Raw genomic sequence first — 20,889 nt, 5'->3', positions numbered from 1 at the left:
GATAGAACCGCATTAACCTCCCGCGAAATGTCGCACACCAGCAGAAAAAATCACGGTGTTGACGGGTCAGGGAAAAACGCTGATCGCCTGTTGAAAAAAACATTAATGGATATTATATTGCGCAGATATATGTATCCGTGATTAGTGTGTGTTAGTAGTATTATAAACGCGGGCCCGGGTCTCATCTGTCGCAGCTCCCATGAAAACACTCTTGACTATCTGTGTTTTTTCCGGTGTGCTCTCTCTCTCCCGTCTATTTTCTCCTCTTCTCTCTCTACTTGTGTGATGGAGGCTATTGTTGACAGTTTAAACTGGCGGGTGCATTAAGCCGGGCCACGGTGAATGATGAGTGCCAGTCGAATATATAGCGTGTTGTATATATATATATAGCACATTGCGTATATGTCGCGTTTCCCCGGGAATTTATTGGGACAAACTTACTCCGCAATTGTCCGCGTCGAGTGGGCATTCCCATCCGCCTGTGTATGCCGAGGGAAAGAGAGGGGGGAGCTCTTTAGCGGCGCACACCGACTATCGTCCTGTCATAGATGCCCTTCCGTTCTATTATCATCAGCTGGGGCTCCTCAGCTGCCACAACCGATCCCCGGAATACCCGGGATACTTTAAGAGGAACGGTGTTAATTGTGTGGACAGATAATATACCGCACAGAAGTTGGAGTCCCGTTAATCGGATTGATGTAATAATAATAATAATAATGATGATAATAATAATAAGGGCAAATTTCCAACGCTATTGATGCTCATTTAGTCAGTTGTAGACTGCGACAGCTCTTTCTCAAAAACGACAGGAAAGGTTGGCAGTTTACAAGATGTTGTACATTGAAAGTTTATTTTACAGTTTTGCATTTTATTTTGTAAAGTGATAAAGGCTGCCTCATTTAGTGATGTCCTCTCGAAATTTCTTCGGTTGGCAGACTTTCAACGTAAATAATATATTTTCAAATTAAAATAATATATGCAACGCCGACAGGTTAAAATTAGCGGAGTACAAACAGAAATTTCTTGAAAGGTCCCTTTATCTCACATTTTTATCTCTTATTTTTCCGTTCTATAACCAAGTAAATTCAATTTGAGGAAAAATTTGTTGTTCAATGTTATATAATTTACAATGAATAATCAATTTATTTAGTGTAAATCGGCGCAGGCTTATTGTCATTGTGTGCTGGCTGACTAGCCGAACAAAAAAGTTGGAATATATACAATAAATGATAAGTACGGTAACATGTTTTCACACAGGAATGTTAAACATTTACGAACTTCCATTTGTTTGTCGATGACATGGCCACTGTACTACGATCTACCGATTTTCTAAATTAGGTTTTTTGTGTATCATCTCAACCAGTACAATGCAATCGAAATGCTACAACGCGTATCTTCACAGCTGTATCTCCAGTGATGGTCGCTACCGGCGAAATTTTTCAATAAATTTGCATTTTTTTTGCCGCACAACAAACAAATAATTCTTTACGCCGTTATTGCATGCGTGCATTTGCACGTGACCTTTCTCGTTAGGCCTTCAACAGCAGAAAACAAACGCTCTATTAGCACACAATTTGTGCGAGTTTTTTTGCGAGTAGCACCGCTCAATACAAACGCCGACGCGCCACAAATCATCCGGGAGATGTACTGTACTGTACCGGAATTGTCTATGCAAAGTATATGTGCAGTGCGATATTGGCACGGTGGAAAATGCGTTTTGGCAGGGTGTCCATAGTCATTTGTGTCATTATCGATTGGGGATAAATTGTAGCATATTAGCATACATATATTTCTTTTCTCCGCGTTGTTTGGTCGAGTGCCATGAAAACTCGGCCAGGGTGAATGCGGGGTGAAAACGGCCAAAATGTTGACGTGGCCCGCGTAACACACATATAGATAAATGTATAGAAAATATTTCCATCGGAAATGTCAGGAGCACGTCGGCGTAATACACAGCTGACCGCAAACTATCATTTCTCACGCGTGACTTTCTTTCCGCTTGTCCCGACGACTTTGTGCTCGTTGGCGCTGGAACGTTTTCTCGTTTAAGGACATTACTCACGTTTTGTAGTCATTTTTCACCACGGCATGACAGCGCAATCGTGGATGTATGCCAAATATTTTGCTTCTTTCCTAGTTCAGTTTTTTAGTATATTCCTATTAAATTTTGCTGGAAAAGCATTGAATTTCAGAAATATATGCAGCTGGATCATCTTCCGATTTTTTACGGAAAAAAACATCAATCCAGATTTGTCGGTGTTTAAGAGGGATTAAGACAGCAACTGATTTATCAAGAAAATTGTAGAACGGTGGCACAGTATGAGCGACTTCCAACCCGATTCCTGTTAAAAATAAACAAGGAAACATTGCATGAGATTAATTACAAGTTGTTGATTTTTTCTATCGAAAATTATTGTAAGGCCACAAAAGTAATATAGTTGGCTCTTTTTACAGTATTCTGTAATTTTAAAATTAACTCAGAGTTATTGGTGCATAAGAACGATCTGAGTGTCGAATTGGTTTATCGAAAAAATTGTAGTGTGGTGGCGGATTGTTTTCAGTACGAAACCGTGAGCGCGGCAAATAAATTGTTACACGCTAAAAAAAACATTAAATTTTCTTGACAACTTTTTTTAACATTAAAATGTTTTAACAGTCACTAGACGTGGCTATTATTTTTTTAACTGCGCTAATTACAGAAAAATTATACGAAATTTTACCAAGAAAGATTTCGCTCCGGTTTGTGTAGCACACGCTTGCCCACTTAAGCCAGCTGAGGAAGAATGCATAATAGACGCGCGCCAGCCAAATGACTGGCGTGGCGGTGATTTCTCTGGAGAAATCCCACCGCACAAGCAATGTTGCATTACACCGGCAACACGGGGCAAATGTAGTGCGCATGACCTTTGTCATGCGACTTAATTCCCCCATGTACAGTTCCCATCCTCCTGTACAAACGCCGCTGCATATCGGTACATACAGATATATCGTATCTATACGCCGACATAAATCTCATGCAATTTTCCCCTCGATTCTACCAGGGGATTTCGCAGCCCGTTCGCGCCGGCGATTTCCATGGGATTGCAGTTTAGTGGGCGGCGCCTTTTGGCCGTTTCCTGGTTATGTTATTTGGTCCTCGTGTTTTTTCAAATTTTTAATTTCATAAACGGTTTTTGCTTACCAAACTGACGATAAACAATAATTGCAATTTTAGCGGCATCTTCCAAAATATTTTGGAAATCGTTTGCCAGTTTTTTTCGTACATATACAGAGAATTTGTTTTACATGCAAGTCCCGATTTTTTTCGGTGTATAAAAACATATTAAGGATGGAATTAAATTATCAACAAATTGTAGTATGGTGGCATTGCATGCAGCTAACTTGCGCGCTAACAGATGCAATATTACGCTTGATAAGCAATGCTAATAATCTTTTCAACAACCATTGTTTTTCTAAAGAAATAAAAATTTTTTAATATCTTAAATTAATCGTCTGTGGTACAAAACAATTCGCTCGCCATACTTATTCTCTCGTATTTTTACCATTTTTTAACTAAAAAAACCAACACTTGGTCTCTTTTTAATTAAATGTTTCTGTCTCAAAATAAAATATTGTGTGTATAAAAAAATCGGTTTGCTGAAACCGTTCTCCCAATTTTTCATGCAACACTCCGGTTCCGTACGAAGCTTTGTAGGGAACATTAGGAGGCGATTCTGTCAAGGACCGCTGGGAAAACGCGCTCAGCAATGACCGGCATTGCAACGCACACAAAACGAGGAATAGCGTTGTGTTGCATTTCAACACACACTCTCCACTCTCCAGCGTGTAAGGCTGGAGTTTGCTTAATTTCGACAGTGTTTGCATTGAAAAGACTGTTTGTTTATGCACGATTTTCTTGACAGCAGTCTCACAGCCATTATGCAAAGAGTGAGTGCACCGCGGCAAGGAAGGACGCGAAATTGCGCCCAGAGTGAAAAGCCATAATAACACACCAGCCACAAGAGTAGCATACACATCCGCATCCGCCGCATCCTATAAACGTCCAATTTAAACCGCAATAATTTCAAAAAAATATTTTGTAGAAACAATATTTTTTCGACAAAAAAAATTTATTTACTAGAAAATAATTTTCTAAAAACACCGCAGATTTATTTTTCAGCAAACGCGGCAAGTTTTTACCGAGTTTAAAATAGTGCCGTGACAATTTAAAAAAGTTCTTATAAGAAAAAGTTTCTTTCCTTACAAAAATGTTTTTTCTATTGAAAAATATTTTTTCTAAAAATCTGTCGGTTTATTTTCGGACAAGCGCGGCAAGTTTTACCCGAGTTTAAAATATTGATGCGCCGATATATTGATTGGTTGGGCGATTTTGAGGGAACGATTGACAAAAGGGACGAGAAATTATTGGTATGTTTCCACACGGTTAACTCGCACATAGAACGTTACGGCTATATACAGAAACATATACAGCTTTGACACAAAAAAAAGCCTTGGCGTCATTTTCTCCTCGCGGGCGGTATCGTACACGTTGTGCCATCCCAGTGAAAAATGTCGCCGATCAGCGCGGAAATCAGCTCATTAGGCTGGAGCTGTGAAAGAGGAGAGAGCGGCCAGAGAGGAAAAAACATATAGCCGATCGGGTTTAGAGTTTAGACTGACTATATTGTGTGCTGGATATATATATCGGTGGCGCGTTGCATTTATAGCCGATGGAGCTATACATAATGCAGCACGCCCGGCTGCCACTGCAACCGATATGAATCGACAGCTGGATCATCCCTTTGATTGCCACCGGGACACTGGACTCCGCCAGTGTGTACTGTTTTCCCGGCGTGCACGTCTGCGTTTCCTATCGATAGAAGAAATTCGCTTGTACATTGTAGGACTGACAAAGATGCCTCGTTTTAACGGTTTAACGCAAAACAGCAATTCTCTGTTCAAACCAGTGCTAGAGATTTATGAGCGTTTGAGGACGTTGTTATTAAATTTTTGATCTGCGGATCAACTGCTCGATTTCCAGTTTTTACATTGTATCCTAGCTCGACCTCTCACGGTGGCAGTTGCATGCATGAAATTGTACGCTACGTTTTTCTAAACTCTAAATTAAGCTCTGATTTAAAAGTTCCGTTCTGAGCAAATGACAAAAAGCGGTTGTGCTTTGTGGTACAGCCGTGTGCAGTGCGGACCAATCAGAAACGAAATACTCGTGCAAAAATTGTCGTACGTTGTATCACCGCTTACTTTCACACACTCACCTGCTAATTTATTTTCTTTTTTTAAAAACATGTAAACTGTTGTAGAAAACGGCAACAAATCTCCATAAATCAGAACACAGCGGGGAATTGTATCTGTAAAAAGAAAATCACGGCCGGAAATCGATACTACTCGAAGCCCATCGATTCCGCTGATTTCCCTATCTTGACGGATTTTTAAGCGGTTTAGCGTTTTGTTTCAAATATTGCAGTTTAAGGAGCTTTATGTGTTACTATAGAAATAAATTAAGCCTTTTCGGCATGCACGACGCACACAGCGACACCAACAAGCGAATAATTAAGGTATGGTACAAAGTACAAACGTACAAGCGCCTGAAAAGTCCCGTAGTCTGGGGAATTGGCGCGTTCCAGTAACGCTGTGCAGCATGTCAAACGCGGCCTCGTTGTTCCCGACTTAAACGCAATTCCCTGACAAACCGCCACTTGCGTGTGTATGCACTACAAATGACGCAATTCATACCACCGATATATGGAGATGGCCCGTGTGTCTCCCCCGAAAAACTCCATAAACGGACAAAAACGGCAAATGGGCTTTATGGATCCGCGCATCGATTGCAGCGACATGCGCACTGTCTCGTGCAGCGCGCGATGTGTAATGAGGAAATTGGTAGTTGGGTAAATTTAGGACACTCTGCCGTTTCTCATTATCGAACGCGCTCTCGTGCTGTTTGATGCGCGGCCATAAAAAGGGAACGGGAAGAGGAGGAAAACATGTAAAAAAGGCCGTTTTTTTAATGATCCTGCGATGTAGGCCGCACACATGGCCGCGCGCGCTGAAGGAAACGGCGCGGCCATTATTCCAGCGCGGACCATTTACGGTGCGCAGGATCCCCGATATTACGGCCGCCGTGGTGCCATTACGCGGCGTTACGCAATACACGCTCCATTAACATCCAGCGTATTTAGCATATTTTCCGGGGATCGCGCAATAATTACACCCGCGGCAACGCGGGTTTTATGGGCCCCACATGCGCGCCCCCCGTCGCGCTGACGTCACGCGGCCGCGGCTAATTAATTCTTGACGAGCTGTGTGTGTGCGTCTTTGCGCGCGCGAGTGTGTGAAGAGAAACAAATCACCGGCAAATTGCGCTCTTAATTAAATCCCCCTTTGCCACAGCGCTATAAGTGTTAAGGCTAAACCAACGACCCGGCTTTTGTCTGCCCGTGTGGTGGGGATAGTACAAAGCCGGGTGCTGACGAAGCGCGCGGTTGAAGTACCGGCAAGTGTGTTGCCTTGCGCAAATTAAACGTGGACGAGGAGGGTTTATGCCCGTATTCAGTCCTGTTGTGGAGTCCCGAACGGCTATTGAGCCGGTCACGTCTGAGAAAGAATTGGTGGAGGTTTAATAGTTGTGCTGTGGAGCGGCACTAAGAGACGCCACGGCGTGTCCCGTACACGGCTCATTACTGTTGGCAAATGGTTGGTGTAGTCTTGGTTAAGTTCGTCCGTTAGGCGACGTACATGAAGGGATACAAAACAGGAATCGGACAAGGCTCAGAAATTTTATAATAAAATTTATACGATGCAAACGCATTCGTACTCGTACAAACGCATCCGATGCGCATAAATTGCCAGCACGAACAGAGAAGTGCCTGTTTGTGCAATATACATTAAAAAGAGACGTCTAACTTTTTCGTACCACGGTGTATACGCGAATATTGTATTATTTGCATAGAACTATACATTCGTATAGTACAGAAGTATACGTTTTTCGCCTTCCGGAAACTTTGACAATATCGTGTCGCGTACCGGACACCAGAAACACGCCATTCTAAGCACTGTTCCACCTGAGAAAATTGGATATTTAATTCTTTATTAATCTCGTGTATAAACTGATATAAAAACACAAATTACCATGGAATCGATTTCCGAAAAAGTTTCTGTCATGTGGACTACGCGGAGAATACCGTACGCATTTCCAGTGTCCCGATACGCGATTCCATACTAAGAAAATGTTTAAATGTTCGGAATACGAAAAATGTCGAACTGTACATCGTGAGGTAACTACATAAGGTTGGAATGGAAAAAAGCAAATCGACCAGTCGGTTCGCGTTTGACAAAATGAATAATAAAATTAACGAAGTTCGCAAAAGATCACGTCCATTGCGTATAAATAGCCTTTACTGGGTTCGAACAGAAAAGCGCTTGTTTGCGCCAAATGCATTAAAATGAAGCGTTTATTTTTGTATTCCTACATTCTATTCTCCGCGGGGTTGGTCATTTTTACCGGGTAAAAAGCATTTGATTTTAAGTACCCTGTCTCTGTTTGTCACTTGATCGGTGCCTTCTTAAGAGCGCGCACGCTCCGTGCTATTCTCCCATCGCTCGCTCTCTCTCTTCCCCATCTCAATTCGTCATTAATCCGCTTTTAACGGATCAGACCGACCGGGAGAAGTACCCGCTTTAGGATAAAACACATACGAGCAACCCTGACGCGCAGAGAGAAACCTCGTAGAAAAATGATTATCCCCTAAGTGTTTTTCGCCCGGGTCTGATATATCACTGGCTCGCGGCGATTATATTAAACTGTTTCGCACGGGAAACCTGTAAAATACCCTGACCTTTCCAACCGGGCTTTTCATTTCCGCCGCCGTGTGCGCGCGCGCCGCGTAACGAAGACGATCGGGGACAGTACGCTTGATTAGCAGTTTAACCCCGGACCCGGGTAGCCCTTGACAGGTCGATAGCAGTCCCGGTCCAACGGCTGGCTAATGGCTACTGAATTATGCATCATATTGGTTATGGCGCATTATTAGTGTATAGGCTACGCTTTCGTCAATCGCGCGCTGCACTATCTCAACCAGGGATAGCTGCACGCTCCGGCACTTGTCGCAATTTCCCGTTGCGGCAGCACACGTGATGCCCGCGTCCGCCGGGAGATGCGGACTGACGTCAGCCGGATAATGCATAGCCTGTGTGTGCGGGAGGGAGACCAAGTGTTTACTGATTATTGGGAAATTTTTCTGCTTAGGTTTTCATTAGACCAACTTGCTGTCCTAATCAACCGGCACATACAGTCGATACACGCGGTCACGTGCGCCCATCCAGGCCCGCGCTCTATATTTACACGGCCGCGCGTCACCCGCTGCACCGTTGGAACAATAGCTGCATGACCTTTCCGGCATAATTGCCGCTGTATGCGGTGTTTCCGCGACGCGCGCGTGTTTTGCCGGAACTGTTAATTGTATTATGCATCGATCATGTGTAATTGTGTAATATCAACGGTTGCCGGTATGTGACATTTTCCCAGGTTGGTGTTTATTCAAATACGCGTAATTATTCTCCGGGATCGCAGCAATGTCCTGTTGGGATATTTATACGCGCTGTGGATTGTAATTGCCGGGGTGGTATAAATATATTCGAGAAAATGCCAGAGCGCGGAGATATTCTCCGCGTCAGAGATTAATCCGTGGGAAGGGTCGTTGGCTCACGGTGCTGCCAAGTCGTGCCGGTACCGGTGTGTATAAGTGTGCGGCGCGACGCGTGGGTGACTGGCAATGTCAATAGCATTCTGTGGTTATTTTTGCCTGTCTTAATCATCCGGAATTTTGCGTCGGTAACCGAGCGTGAGTTATGCACGAGAGAAAAACGCTTTTTAGTTTCTGTTCCCGGCGCTCACGGGGTCTCCATGCGAAAGACCAGAAAATCCTAAAACGGGGAAATTCCCGGAAAACTGTGTGTGAGGATCGTGTTGCAGGATTTTCTATAGATAATATTATATTGTCTTGGGGGAGCGCGCGTGCATGTGTGACAGTGTGTAACGTGAGCAGCGTGACAGTAAAAAACTTGGGCGTCGGCTCCCCGGGTTGGGTGACGTCCGACCCGGCCCACCCGACGTCACACGGTCGGCCGAAATCGCTCTCTCGTGCGCTGTGTGTGTGAATGCCGCGTTTCTTCTCTTTCTCTCTCTCGTTCTCTGTGTGCCGGCTGATTGTCTCTTTCGGCGTTTCGGGGACATAGCGCGCACGCCCGACACGTGGAGCCGGCGCGCACAATACCGGCGGATTGAGCTATAGAGTAATATTTATCGGCAAACAGCTCCCACTCGAGTTTTTTCCCCGCCAGCCGTTCGCGTGCGCCAGCATTCTTCCTATAAACGTATAGTGTGTATGGTGAAGTAGTCTTGTGTTCGTTATCGGAATTAATTAGACAACCCCAGCGATTTCCCGCCGGCTGAGTAGATTTTCCGGTAAACGTGCGTAGATGGTTATAATCTGTGCTGGCCGTTGCAGAGAGCGACTGGGAGACGGATATATATTTATGGGGGATTTATGCCAACTGATCCCGGATATGGACATCCGCTGGCGGACGTAGCGACGTGCAGGGTACAGTAAAAAACTGTGATACTGCAGTTTAGCGCTTAATTTGACGTTTTTCTCATTCCGGACATTTTCACGATACGAATTTGCGTATAAGTAAAAACATCAAAGTGCTTGTTACGCACAGTTTTCTTATGTTTTCTTATGTTTCTTAATAACCGGTGAACTTATTAATCAATTTTTGAAACGCGGAAGGACTGGACAATTCCCGCTTTTGCAGCCATTCATTGGATAGCAGTCGCGGGATACGCGCAAAGTCCATATGCGGGACGTAACCGGCGAGGGTGTTGGTTCCGTGCGATGTTGTTGTTGTTGTCGTTGTGCGCTGCCCTTCGCATCCCCCTGCTGCTATGAAGAGCCGCAAATCTCTCACCACACCGACATCCGGCGCGCCCGCCCTCGTCCCGGAGACCGGCGGCTCGGTGACGCCCACCTCCGCCACTGCCGTCAGCGCCCAGTCCTCGTCGGCGCTCGGCTCGCTGCGCTGGCAGAAACTCTCGCCGGTAAATTATTGCCCACCGTGTTTGTGCACAGAACTACATTAACATTTTCTTCCAGGCCGAGTTTCAACAGCTCCAAGAGTATCAATCATGTAAGTGAAGCCAGCTTCGAAACTATCTTTTGCAACTGGCAGTGGCGTCGTTTTACGTATTTTAGTTTCAAGCAATATTTTTCGTTTGAAAACTGATTGTTTGTTAGAATTCTGCAGATATCGATCGGTAAAAAACTCGTATTACAGTACACAGATATAGATGTACATTTGCTTCTTGATAACGTCTTGCAAATTAAATTCGCCAACTGAAATACTCGTATAATCTATCAGATCAATCGAATAAAAAAGAAAACCCGGCCGCGTCAGTTTTATTTTATTACTGTAGCAATAATATTATGTGTGATTTTGTTACATAAACGATACAAAGTTGTCTATGTCTTGTTCGTTTTCAAAATTATAAGCATTAATAACTGGTACAATTTAATTGAAAAGCAAATTTGATTTTGTCGCGTATCAAAATTATTATTTGAATAACATGATAACAGAGCCAGCATAGTCATTACCAATCACGAAACTGCACGGGGAAGACCAATTCCGATGGTGTCTATTTTTATACAATATCAGTTATATTCTGCTGCATCGAATTCCTCATAAACACCGGCGTAATTTCCCGCAAACATTACCTAATTTCAGCCAGTTTAATGCGTTTAATGAAATATGTACTGATGAATCCAGTAACCGTTATTCTCCGCAGACTCCCCCAAAAAGCTCAAAGATGTTCTAGAGGAATTCAACGAAAACGGCGTCCTTGCCAAATACAAGAACGTCGATGAGGTAAGCCCCGCTGTGGTGGTCGGTGTGTGTTATCATAATTTGATAAATGTCAAATATCCGTGAAATCACCTGATGTGAAGAGCACCTGCACCATTTACGTCCAATACGCACTTAATCACACACCACACACTCTTCATTAAGAGTCTCATTGGGCCAATACAATACCGTGCCTAATGAGTGGTCAAGCAGCCGGATATCTTTGTACGTCATCACGCTGGGTGATTGGTCAGCACCCGGATATACATGGGCACGCGCGTACGTAAAGCCGCGGAATGATTGGTCAGCCTGTGGATTTTGCGTTAAATAAATCCCCCACTGCACGCTGCACACCACCCCCTTGTAAAAAAACGAATCCTTGCACTTATGCGCTGTGATGATTGCCTGGGTTATTAACGTTAGTATTGAGAGTGATTATGGCTTGATCTATGGCTGATTGACTGGATAAATCGTCGCGATATCTATCACAGAAAAAAACCCTGCGCTTGTGTGCCCCCACTAATGCCCGATCAATCAGCCGATATCTATAACTCTTGGCTTGTTTGCACTCTCTGCCGTTTCCCCCCGTTAATTTTCTTTTCGGTTATGGGTGAATAATGGTTGTTAATGTGATATGACAGTGTGTTGAATGTGTTGACTGGGGTTTGTGTGTTGTTGTGCCTAATTCTCTCTTCTCGCGCGCCTTGTCATGTGTATTTTCTAGCGCCTTGATCCTCTGGCCAGCGGCTCACTACTTCCGGTGCTGAAGGAGAATGTGATAAATGGCCTGCATACGGATGAGCATGATATGAGCTGCAGTACTGTGACTGGCGGCTGCGAGGCGGCTGACAGTGAGACGCATGCTGCTACACTGTCAACAGCACCCTCACGATACGCCCGTACACCGTCCCACAGCAGTATCCCCATCACTGACACCATCGACTTCCTCAATGAGATCGTATGTATGGCTTCGTTCTTTTCCCCGTTTTCTTGTGCTACGTGGTGTGTGTTTGTGTTTCCGTTCCAACAGCAATCGGTTTTCTCTAAGAGTTAAGACAATATACAATCTCATATCATATGACACCACGTTACTGTGCTGTTAAACACAAGAATCTGAGCGAGGTTCGGTTGGATTCAAGTTTCAATCTGGCATATACAGAACTGTGCTGAACACTTCGGATAGAGCAAAAGGGCAGAAGCTTGCTTGATTTTGATTTTCAGTACGAATACAGGCCGTGAAAACGTGACCTATCGATTCCTTAGACTTCTAGAGTAAGAACCGGTGGGATGCAACCTGGTATATACGGTACAGGCAAACCTACAACGAGAACCGAGACTGCGCGTAGAGCAAAGAGGCAAAAACTTGATAGAATTTGATTTTCAGTACTAATACATACCGCAAAAGCGTGACCTATCGATTCTTTTGACTTATAGAGTGGAGTTTATAACTTGCAGAGAACCAGAGTCTTGTGTACGAGCTACAACTCAATGGCACCGCCGGTCACCTCATAATTTGTTGCAAAATGTTCGCCGGGCTCGCTCAGATTCTTGTTAAGTATGCCATGATGACCTTTTCTAAGCACAGGATACAAACCTAAGGATTAATCAGGAATCGAGGCATAATTAAAATGAATAATGATATTTTCGTACCTACGTTGAGCGTGTTATTGAATTCCATGTATATTACACTGGCATCATGACCGTCAAGATTTGTACATTAAACCCGAAAATGAGGAAAACACGTAATTCAATCACGCCAACCAATGGCAATTTCGCCGTATCCGCTGACGTCTGTCTATCAGCAGGCCTGAAACGGAATGCGGTTGACCTTTTGCACGTGAATGTCATGGTGATTATATGCTACTTGGCCGGAAGAGTGTGCATGGTAAACATGACCGCATGGGCCGGTGTATGCGCGATTACTGTATAGCATTCAATCAGCGAAGGTTTACTGTACGCTGTAAGCACAAGTCGGACAAAACCGAAAATGTTTGCAAAAGAACCTTGATACATATTATTCGACTATGCACTGGTCAGCCGAAAAGGCCAAAAAATGCTGTTGAAAAAGCTACTTTCGATATACGTATGTATTTTCATTAGAAACGCTTCTGCTTCACGTTGGTATATAAGAAACATTACACTGTTCTAGCACGCATTCTTCAGAAACTCAAATGACAGCTGCATTTACAACCTTTTTACTTAAAAATAAATTTACTGTTTTTGCTGTACTCTGTGAACTGGTTTAACATTTTATCGGGGTACAACTTTTTTTTGAAAGCTGTAATGTTTCGAATAAATATAAATTTCGTGCCGAAATTCGCGTGGCAAAAGCGTTTCCACTACAAATTTACCGAAACCTGCAAAATAAATAAAATTCCACTTCCTCGTTTTTAAACTATCTATGCGCTACGAGTCAAATCATATATATTTCACGTGCCGGCACTTAACAGACCATCGACTACGACGGCTTCCAGCTGTTCATGAACACCTACCTGGACATTGAGGTCCCAGAGGAGCTATGCCGGCACCTCTTCCTCTCCTTCGTCCGGCGGCCCATGCCGGTACTCCCCTCCCAGAGTAGCCTACAGACCCCCTCCTACACCTTCCCCTTCATCAAACCAAAATCCCTCTCCATCACCCCCGAACAGAAGCTCATCAAGGAAGCCTACTCCCTGCCCGCTGGCTCCAGCGGCGGCGCCAACTCCGCCCAGCGCTCCTCGCAGGGCTCCATCTCCGTGCAGTCCCCGGGGCAGGAGGAGGCCGCCGGGACTAGTGCGGGAGGCAGCGGGAAGTGGCACGATCTGGCCAGTAAGATGCACGGGTTGGCGGAGCGACTGCAGAGCAACTTCCACCGGGGCTCGGTGCAGAGCGCCTCGGATGATGCGCGGATCCGGGCGGGCAGTGTCGGGTCGCATCCCTCGGTGACGATTACCCTGCCGGAGAACGAGGCGGATAGTCGGACGTCCGGTGCGCAGAGTCCGACGAGGAATGCGCATCCGCTCAATAAGAAGACCGGCTCACGACAGAACAGTATGTGTTGACCTTTAGTTGATACCTGCTGTAACTGTACAGACACTAATAAAGACTGCTTTTACGAAAATTAATGTACAGTATCTGCAGTGATAAACTTCTAAGGAACTAATACAGATACACAGCTTGCATAAATTAAAACAAATAAAAGTAACGACTGAGAATATTGAATATGTGAAGATATATATACATAAATCAACATCTACAAGCAGATGAAATAAAATATAAATGAAAAATAATCATTGAACAGAATGACTTAAGATTATAAATAAAAAACTTTGAACAGATCAAAACACAAAAAACCCTAACAAAAAAATAATAAAAATTACGATTATGAAAGAGGAAGTTTTCTATAGTAATACGGATTTAAAACGGATATTTCAATAGTATTTTGTTCTAACAAATGACACTGTAATACCGCTGAAAGCAGTTTCATTAAAATTGGAATGCCGATAACTTGCATTTCTGTAAAAGGTTTGCGTTATATTTTTTGCGTTGAATTGTTTTCCAATGCAATCAATCCAATGCTGTACAGGTACTATATACTGTAGTACCGAATGGATTACTGTATAAGTTTTATTTAATGATCATTTTCTGTGTCATTGTCTCTTTAATAAAAAAAATCATTTGTAAGTTAACACCACATCCGCTGACCTCTGACGTATTGACGTCAAAAGGTCAGGTAATCATGTTAAAGGTTGAGCGTTAAAGGTCAACCGGGCTTTATTGCGTAAAACCTTTGCAGCGCTTTGCAGTCGGTTTACGGGACATTTTGTCACCCTGGACGCGTTAAAATATGTTTGTTACATGTCTGCTAATTAGATACTCGTATTGTAAAGGTCTGGACCACGATAAACTGATGCTGGAGCATCCCCGGCTGAGTCAAGTCCGCCAGTCCATAACGGGGCTCCTCTTCAAATCCCATGCCGTACAAGGCAGTCGGCTGTCCATCTCCAGCTTCCAGCAGACGATCGATATACATTCCGTCAAGGTACAGTGGGAAAAAATATATTTAGTTGCTAATTTAATATTTTGTTATACATGCTTTAAAAATTAAAACATAGTTAAAAATAATAATATTAAATTAGCAATGCATTCGTAATTTCGTATAAAACTTCTTCTGTCGCTTTTTCTAGCTAGTGATTCATAACATTAACAACGGTTATAAATTGACTTTGATTAAAAATACTGTAGAAAAATAAAATGTATAAAGGAATTACTATTTTAAAATTAGAATCAGTATTCATTTACTAAATACTAAATTTGAAAAAAATATTCCTTCTTACGAACGTTTTAAATCAGCATTCGGCATTTTCAAATCCGGGAAATTTTTTAAAATATTTTCTAAACCAGTGCATGAATTAAACAAGCAGGTATCCGTTACTAAAGAATCAGAAAACGATTAACAAAAAATTAAAATCTTATCTATTAATCGCCCACGGTGATGGGTCATGTGATGAATCACATGCAACACGTTTGATCAGCGATACAACCCGATCAAAATCACACGCCAGCAAAAACGCGCGATGACTATATCAGTGTTTTCCTATCCACTTCCGGTGGCCACTCACCGCCCCGTCCCGCTGGTACAGTCCATGAGAAATAATTTCGTAACTAGCATATGCGCCGTATATATCGCTTTCTATCTGTCAACAAATTAGCGCAAATTCTCCAGTGCGACTACAACGCTACAATCGCCGGGCAAACTGGCCGATAAGTGGTTCGTAAAACGTTTTATGTAAACGGGCGCTTAATGGAGTGGTCGAAACGGGAGGACGCATGATTATTTGCACAGGCGCAGTAAGAAAATACCGGTTGTCATCCCCGTGTTATTCCGAAAATTATATTAATCAGCCGGCAAGTCTAAAAGTAGCAACTATTGTTAGACACCGCGAGTGTATCGATATATACAGTACCGGTGTATTTTAACGGGGAACGGTGGGTGACAACGAGTGCTTGTCGGACCGTGGCAGACGTGCCCAAGTGCTGATTCAACCCAAGCGCTATACGCGCTTTTCAAGGATGTTGTTGTGAAAATTTATTCTCTCTTTTTCCATTAAAATTTTCTGTATGCTATATATAACTTTTATATAGTAGATTTATTCAGAGATTTTATTTTTGGACCGGATACATACAGGATTGTTGACCAGAATGGTAGCGGTTTCCGGTCGAGGCGAAGTATGCTTTTTTGTATTTAGGCGCACTAATTCGTTGCTTTCGGGAGTCGTTCGTATTTATTGCAGTAAATGTTTATCTGTACCGTAATTTTTTATTATTTTTTCACAACATGTACGTAAGAATGCATGTACGTATGTGAACGGTACATTTGTTTTATATTTTGTACATGTTGTTTTTTGTAACTATATTATTTTATGTACGTCTTTTATAATTATGTACGTATATATTTTATTTTTATTATTTTATTATATTTATTTTATGTTTAAATTTTATACGTATACATAAGCTGTTCAGAATGTGTCTTTTATACGTATATCTATATATATGTATACGATTTACTTGTACATATGTACAGTATATTATATGTTTTATGTAGTTTTCTGCGTGTATGTTTTTTTTATTATACGAATCAAGTAATATACTGTAGGCAATTTTGCCTATTTTTGATTTACATACATACCAGTCACCAGAATATAATTTAACAATTTTTTTGGGCCGGTCGAATTATTCTTTATTAATTTTGAATTTTGCATTGCCGGTCGAATGTTCATAATATTCTGATTTGAATACGCTTTGTTTTCCGGAGTTAATTAGTTGAACAATTGTATTTCAGGTCTCACTAAAAGATATCGTGTGCTACCTGTCGCTGCTGGAAGGCGGACGACCGGAAGACAAACTGGAGTTCATGTTCCGCCTGTACGACAGCGACGGCAACGGTGTACTGGACAATCACGAGCTGGAATGCATCGTCAACCAGATGATGACCGTCGCCGAATACCTGGGCTGGGACGTCACCGAATTACGACCGGTAGGACGAAATTGACCGTTTGCTCTATTAGTACTTAGTATTACGTTCAGCTACATCGATGGATATATTGTAATATTATTTCAGATTCTGAAAGAAATGATGGTGGAAATCGACTACGATGGGGATGGGTCGGTCTCGCTGGATGAATGGAAACGCGGCGGCCTGACGACCATTCCGCTCCTGGTGTTGCTCGGACTGGACACGGTAAGGAGAACCGGAAAACACTGTTTTGCAACGTATTATTTACTATTATTACGATCGTATTATAGCAGCATTAGGCTAAAAATTATATACAAACAAGAATTTCCTGTGGTTCGCGTATGTGGGTCAACGCAATCAAAGCAGATTCCTCTCAAAACCATTACTTTAATATGTATACAGTCAAATAAAGATTAAAATTTACAACAAAGTATATACAGTACGAGTATAAACTACAATGTACTATACAACACGTACGTACTATTAATTATTAGATTATGTACACGTATACGTACACGTATACACGTATACTGGGTAAACAAAGCATTTTGTATGCATATATTTTTGATATTCTATTTGTAACATACTTTAGCATTTCCAAATACCTTTTTATTACTGTTGCATCACTTGCATGTTCGATAAAAGTTAATGACAAGTCTAGAGCAATATTTCGAATAGGAATTTCCTATATTGATATTAAAGAGCCCGATCATGAAAGCAGTTCATCTTAGAAAAATGTAATAATTTATTATTAATAAAATTTATTATTAATAAATTATTATTAAATTTAATTTTATTAGATTTTTTGTTATATGTAATATAATTCAAAATTAATAGTAAATGTGGGGCAATATTTCAAAACAAGGAATTCCCTGTATTGATATTGACGAGCCCGATAAAAGCGGAGCATCTTAGAAAAATATCCACGGCTGCCAGTCAGCGCGCTGGGTAATCGCGGCTGGACGTCACGGCGGTCGGGGATGTACGCAAACCGGCATGTCGTAACGCGGCGGTAACGTCAGTCATCCAGCCGGCATGAATTGGCGGACATTTTTCCCAAGTACAACATAAACAATACACCATGCACGATATTCTACAGAAAATAAACCAATACGGCACATTATGAAACCCGGTAATTGTCCGCAGTAATCGAGGCAGACTGGGTACTCGAAGAAATTCGCCAACCACCTGGAAAGCATGAATATTTCCTCGTAACGCACATGTAGCAGAAAATTATACACTGTGCGGTTTTAAGCGGTAGACTAATATTCGCGTCGCCGGCGTCATTTAGCCGGCAAATTTTACGAAGCAGTCGTGCGACTTCCAAAAAGTCGGTGACGCCGGAAAAACACAAGAGAGTGATTTTATCGGAAGGCTTTACGCTGTAGAGTGGCCGCAGGGTGGATCTCTGTATGCCGGGCGGGTTTTTTTATAAATACCCGGCTAATCTTTATTATCCACGCGCGCAGTAATTCCTTCTGTATCCGGTTCAGTCCGGTTTCTGCGCGAGTTTTTTTAGTAAATTTTTAAGCGTTGTGGAAGTTTAAGCATCAGAACATTTCTAATTTTTTTATGCATGTCGGACTACACATTCGCATTTATGGTTGCCATTATGCGCAAAAAGGTATGTTTATTTAACAAATTTTTGAGACGTCATCTTAAGCAACTGACGAAAAATACAGAAAGGTTTTTTAATATTTGCTAGAATTTTTAATTGTTATTAGAATTTATAATCGTGCATTGCAGTTTTTATCACTCTTTTTTCGAACGTTAAAAATAAATAATAAATAATTTATTATATATTTGTCATGCATATATGATATTTATGTATTTTATATAGTATATACTGTACTTAATATTTTTAAATTTTTAATGTTTACTTTTCCGGATTTATCATTTTTCAAGGTTTTGTTCTGCGAGAAAATCAATTAAATATTTTTTTAAAAAAGCATATTATTTTGTTTTTTTTAAAAATTGACGTCAATGTTTTTGTACTGCGCTCAGTATTCGTAATTACGCGCTGACATAAGTCACTGTCGATATTATACGCCAGCATTCATTATTGCGATTATCTTTTAATGATTTTTTCAATCGATTTACGTACAATAACTGGCTCTGGCATTGATCAAAATTACGCGCATGAAGAACAGTCTCCAGTGTGTTTTAACAATGAATAGATAACGCATTTAACTAGGCCATAAATAATATCTAATCAGCGTCAATACAGATAAGTTAAACACCCCGACCACCTGACGAAAATACCCATCTGTACAAGAGTACCTATAATACCGTCCCATCAGTGCAAATAGCCGTCATTAACCGTGCATTCGCGTTTGACAGTGAAAAATCCAGGTTTATATATATGTACGTATCGGTACAATCAGTACCAGCTGATTTTCTTTGCAAATACGCACAAAATTCTCTTGATTAATAATTCGCGAAAACCGGTTTGTCATCTACACAAGGCGCGTTGGAGTGGCCGGCCACCGCGCGCTGACTGGTCTTTACCACAGAGAAATATTTTTCTGTTCGCGTGTGTGACGCGGACGTTCGTCAGCTTTTTGGTGAGGTTGGGGTGATTTTTGTCGGTGCGGACTTCATTCAGAAAAGCACATTTTTACTACCAAAGAATTGTTGACAACGCGCGAGGGGAATATTAAATATGGGGAATTCGCTGTGCTGCAGTGCACGCGCCTCCAGTACGTCCAGTAATCAGAATTTACCGGCGTACATTCTGCATGATGCTGATGTTGATGTCGAGGACGGTCCGCGCGAAGTATGTACCGGAAACAAAATTATTTTTAGTGTTTAAAAATTCCTCCTAATAGTTCTTCGTCCGATTTTCTCGTATTGTTCCTGCTTCTGTACAGATAATTACTGTAAATTGCGAGGACTTAAATTACTATATTTTTTTTATTTCTGCTGGCAGTGCACGCACACTGTGCAATATCGAATTTGTCTATAAATTTAATTTTATAACCGTTTGGCAATAATTTACTAATTTTCAATGTCAAACCAAACCGCCTAGAAACTAAATAATTCCGTGATTTTTCATTGATTGCGATTAATTTATATTCAACATCGGTAAATCCTTTTAATTTTGAATTTTTGAATTGCTATCGATTTTAAATATGTATGTCTGTAGTGGTAAATTATTGAGAGTCTGGAAAATAAATAGAATGTAATAAAAATTAAAAAAAGATACCAATAAAAATAAATCAGTTTGATAAATAGACAACAAATGAATAAAATAATAAATTGATAATAAATGGGTATTAAAAGCAACTAAAAAGATGATAAAATTTCTGTTTCTAATTACAATTTCCTTGTGTTGTGGACTGTATTGAGAATTGGATAAAGAGACAGCATTACTTGTTTTCGGAAATAAATGACCGTTTTTTTTCTCAATATATTTGGTAAGCCAGTTTAAGTTCAACACTTTTGCCAACCGCCCGGAAGTGTGGAGAAAGGTTTCCATCCGGATAAATTATCGCATCAACAAATATTGGTCTCCCTGTCTATTTTTACCCATAATCCAGCCTGCCATTTCCCACCACTATATCCGTTTATATTTTGGTCCGGGGATCATGTTTCCCAGCACCCTCGCGCACTTCGCCGTATACGCGCCGATTCGATCAGAACTTACTCGCGCGCGCAAATCAGGTTTCACGTTTTTCCCGTGACAGCGTAATTTGCACACGCCAGCGCGTTTTTTCCGGGCTACCTTGGCGAATTCTCCAATGTTGACACATTATGACACACACACACAGAGTGCGACAGAAACATGCGCCGTCCTGTGTAGTAATTGGTTTCGGAAATCTTCCACCTGCTCCACCAGTTTATTCAGAAACATTTTAGCATTTCTGTGCCGCCGTCGCCACTCCACGCACGTCACATCACGGCGCGTGCCCCGCCCATCCACTCACTTATGTAAATGCCCAGCGACATTTGCAGCTAAAAGCCACATCACACAGGCACATGCGTCCGCCACTCTGACA

At 41.9% G+C, this 20,889-nt stretch overlaps 1 protein-coding gene across 4 annotated transcripts in view; it reads left to right on the top strand.

Annotated features, from left to right (window-relative positions):
* LOC129598084 (diacylglycerol kinase beta-like) overlaps positions 1 to 20,889 on the top strand; it is a 35,799-nt gene that overhangs the window by 7,591 nt on the left and 7,319 nt on the right. For 2 of the 4 annotated variants that reach the window (XM_055495832.1, XM_055495831.1), the window contains exons 2-10: positions 9,507 to 9,599; positions 9,814 to 10,096; positions 10,152 to 10,185; positions 10,841 to 10,920; positions 11,621 to 11,854; positions 13,347 to 13,926; positions 14,766 to 14,917; positions 16,718 to 16,912; positions 16,997 to 17,116. In XM_055495832.1, coding sequence (XP_055351807.1) covers positions 9,944 to 10,096; positions 10,152 to 10,185; positions 10,841 to 10,920; positions 11,621 to 11,854; positions 13,347 to 13,926; positions 14,766 to 14,917; positions 16,718 to 16,912; positions 16,997 to 17,116 — 1,548 coding nt within the window. In that variant the 5' untranslated portion in view covers positions 9,507 to 9,599; positions 9,814 to 9,943. Of the gene's footprint in view, positions 1 to 9,310; positions 9,382 to 9,506; positions 9,600 to 9,813; positions 10,097 to 10,151; positions 10,186 to 10,840; positions 10,921 to 11,620; positions 11,855 to 13,346; positions 13,927 to 14,765; positions 14,918 to 16,717; positions 16,913 to 16,996; positions 17,117 to 20,889 lie in introns of those variants that run through there. The other 2 variants (XM_055495833.1, XM_055495834.1) reach the window with 2 other exon arrangements.

This window comes from Paramacrobiotus metropolitanus, unplaced genomic scaffold, assembly GCF_019649055.1.
Source record: "Paramacrobiotus metropolitanus isolate TYO unplaced genomic scaffold, Prichtersi_v1.0 Parri_scaffold0000114, whole genome shotgun sequence".
In the NCBI taxonomy this organism is placed as follows: domain Eukaryota; kingdom Metazoa; phylum Tardigrada; class Eutardigrada; order Parachela; family Macrobiotidae; genus Paramacrobiotus; species Paramacrobiotus metropolitanus.
Note: the sequence above shows the minus strand (reverse complement) of the source record. Positions and strands in the feature narration are given on the sequence as shown.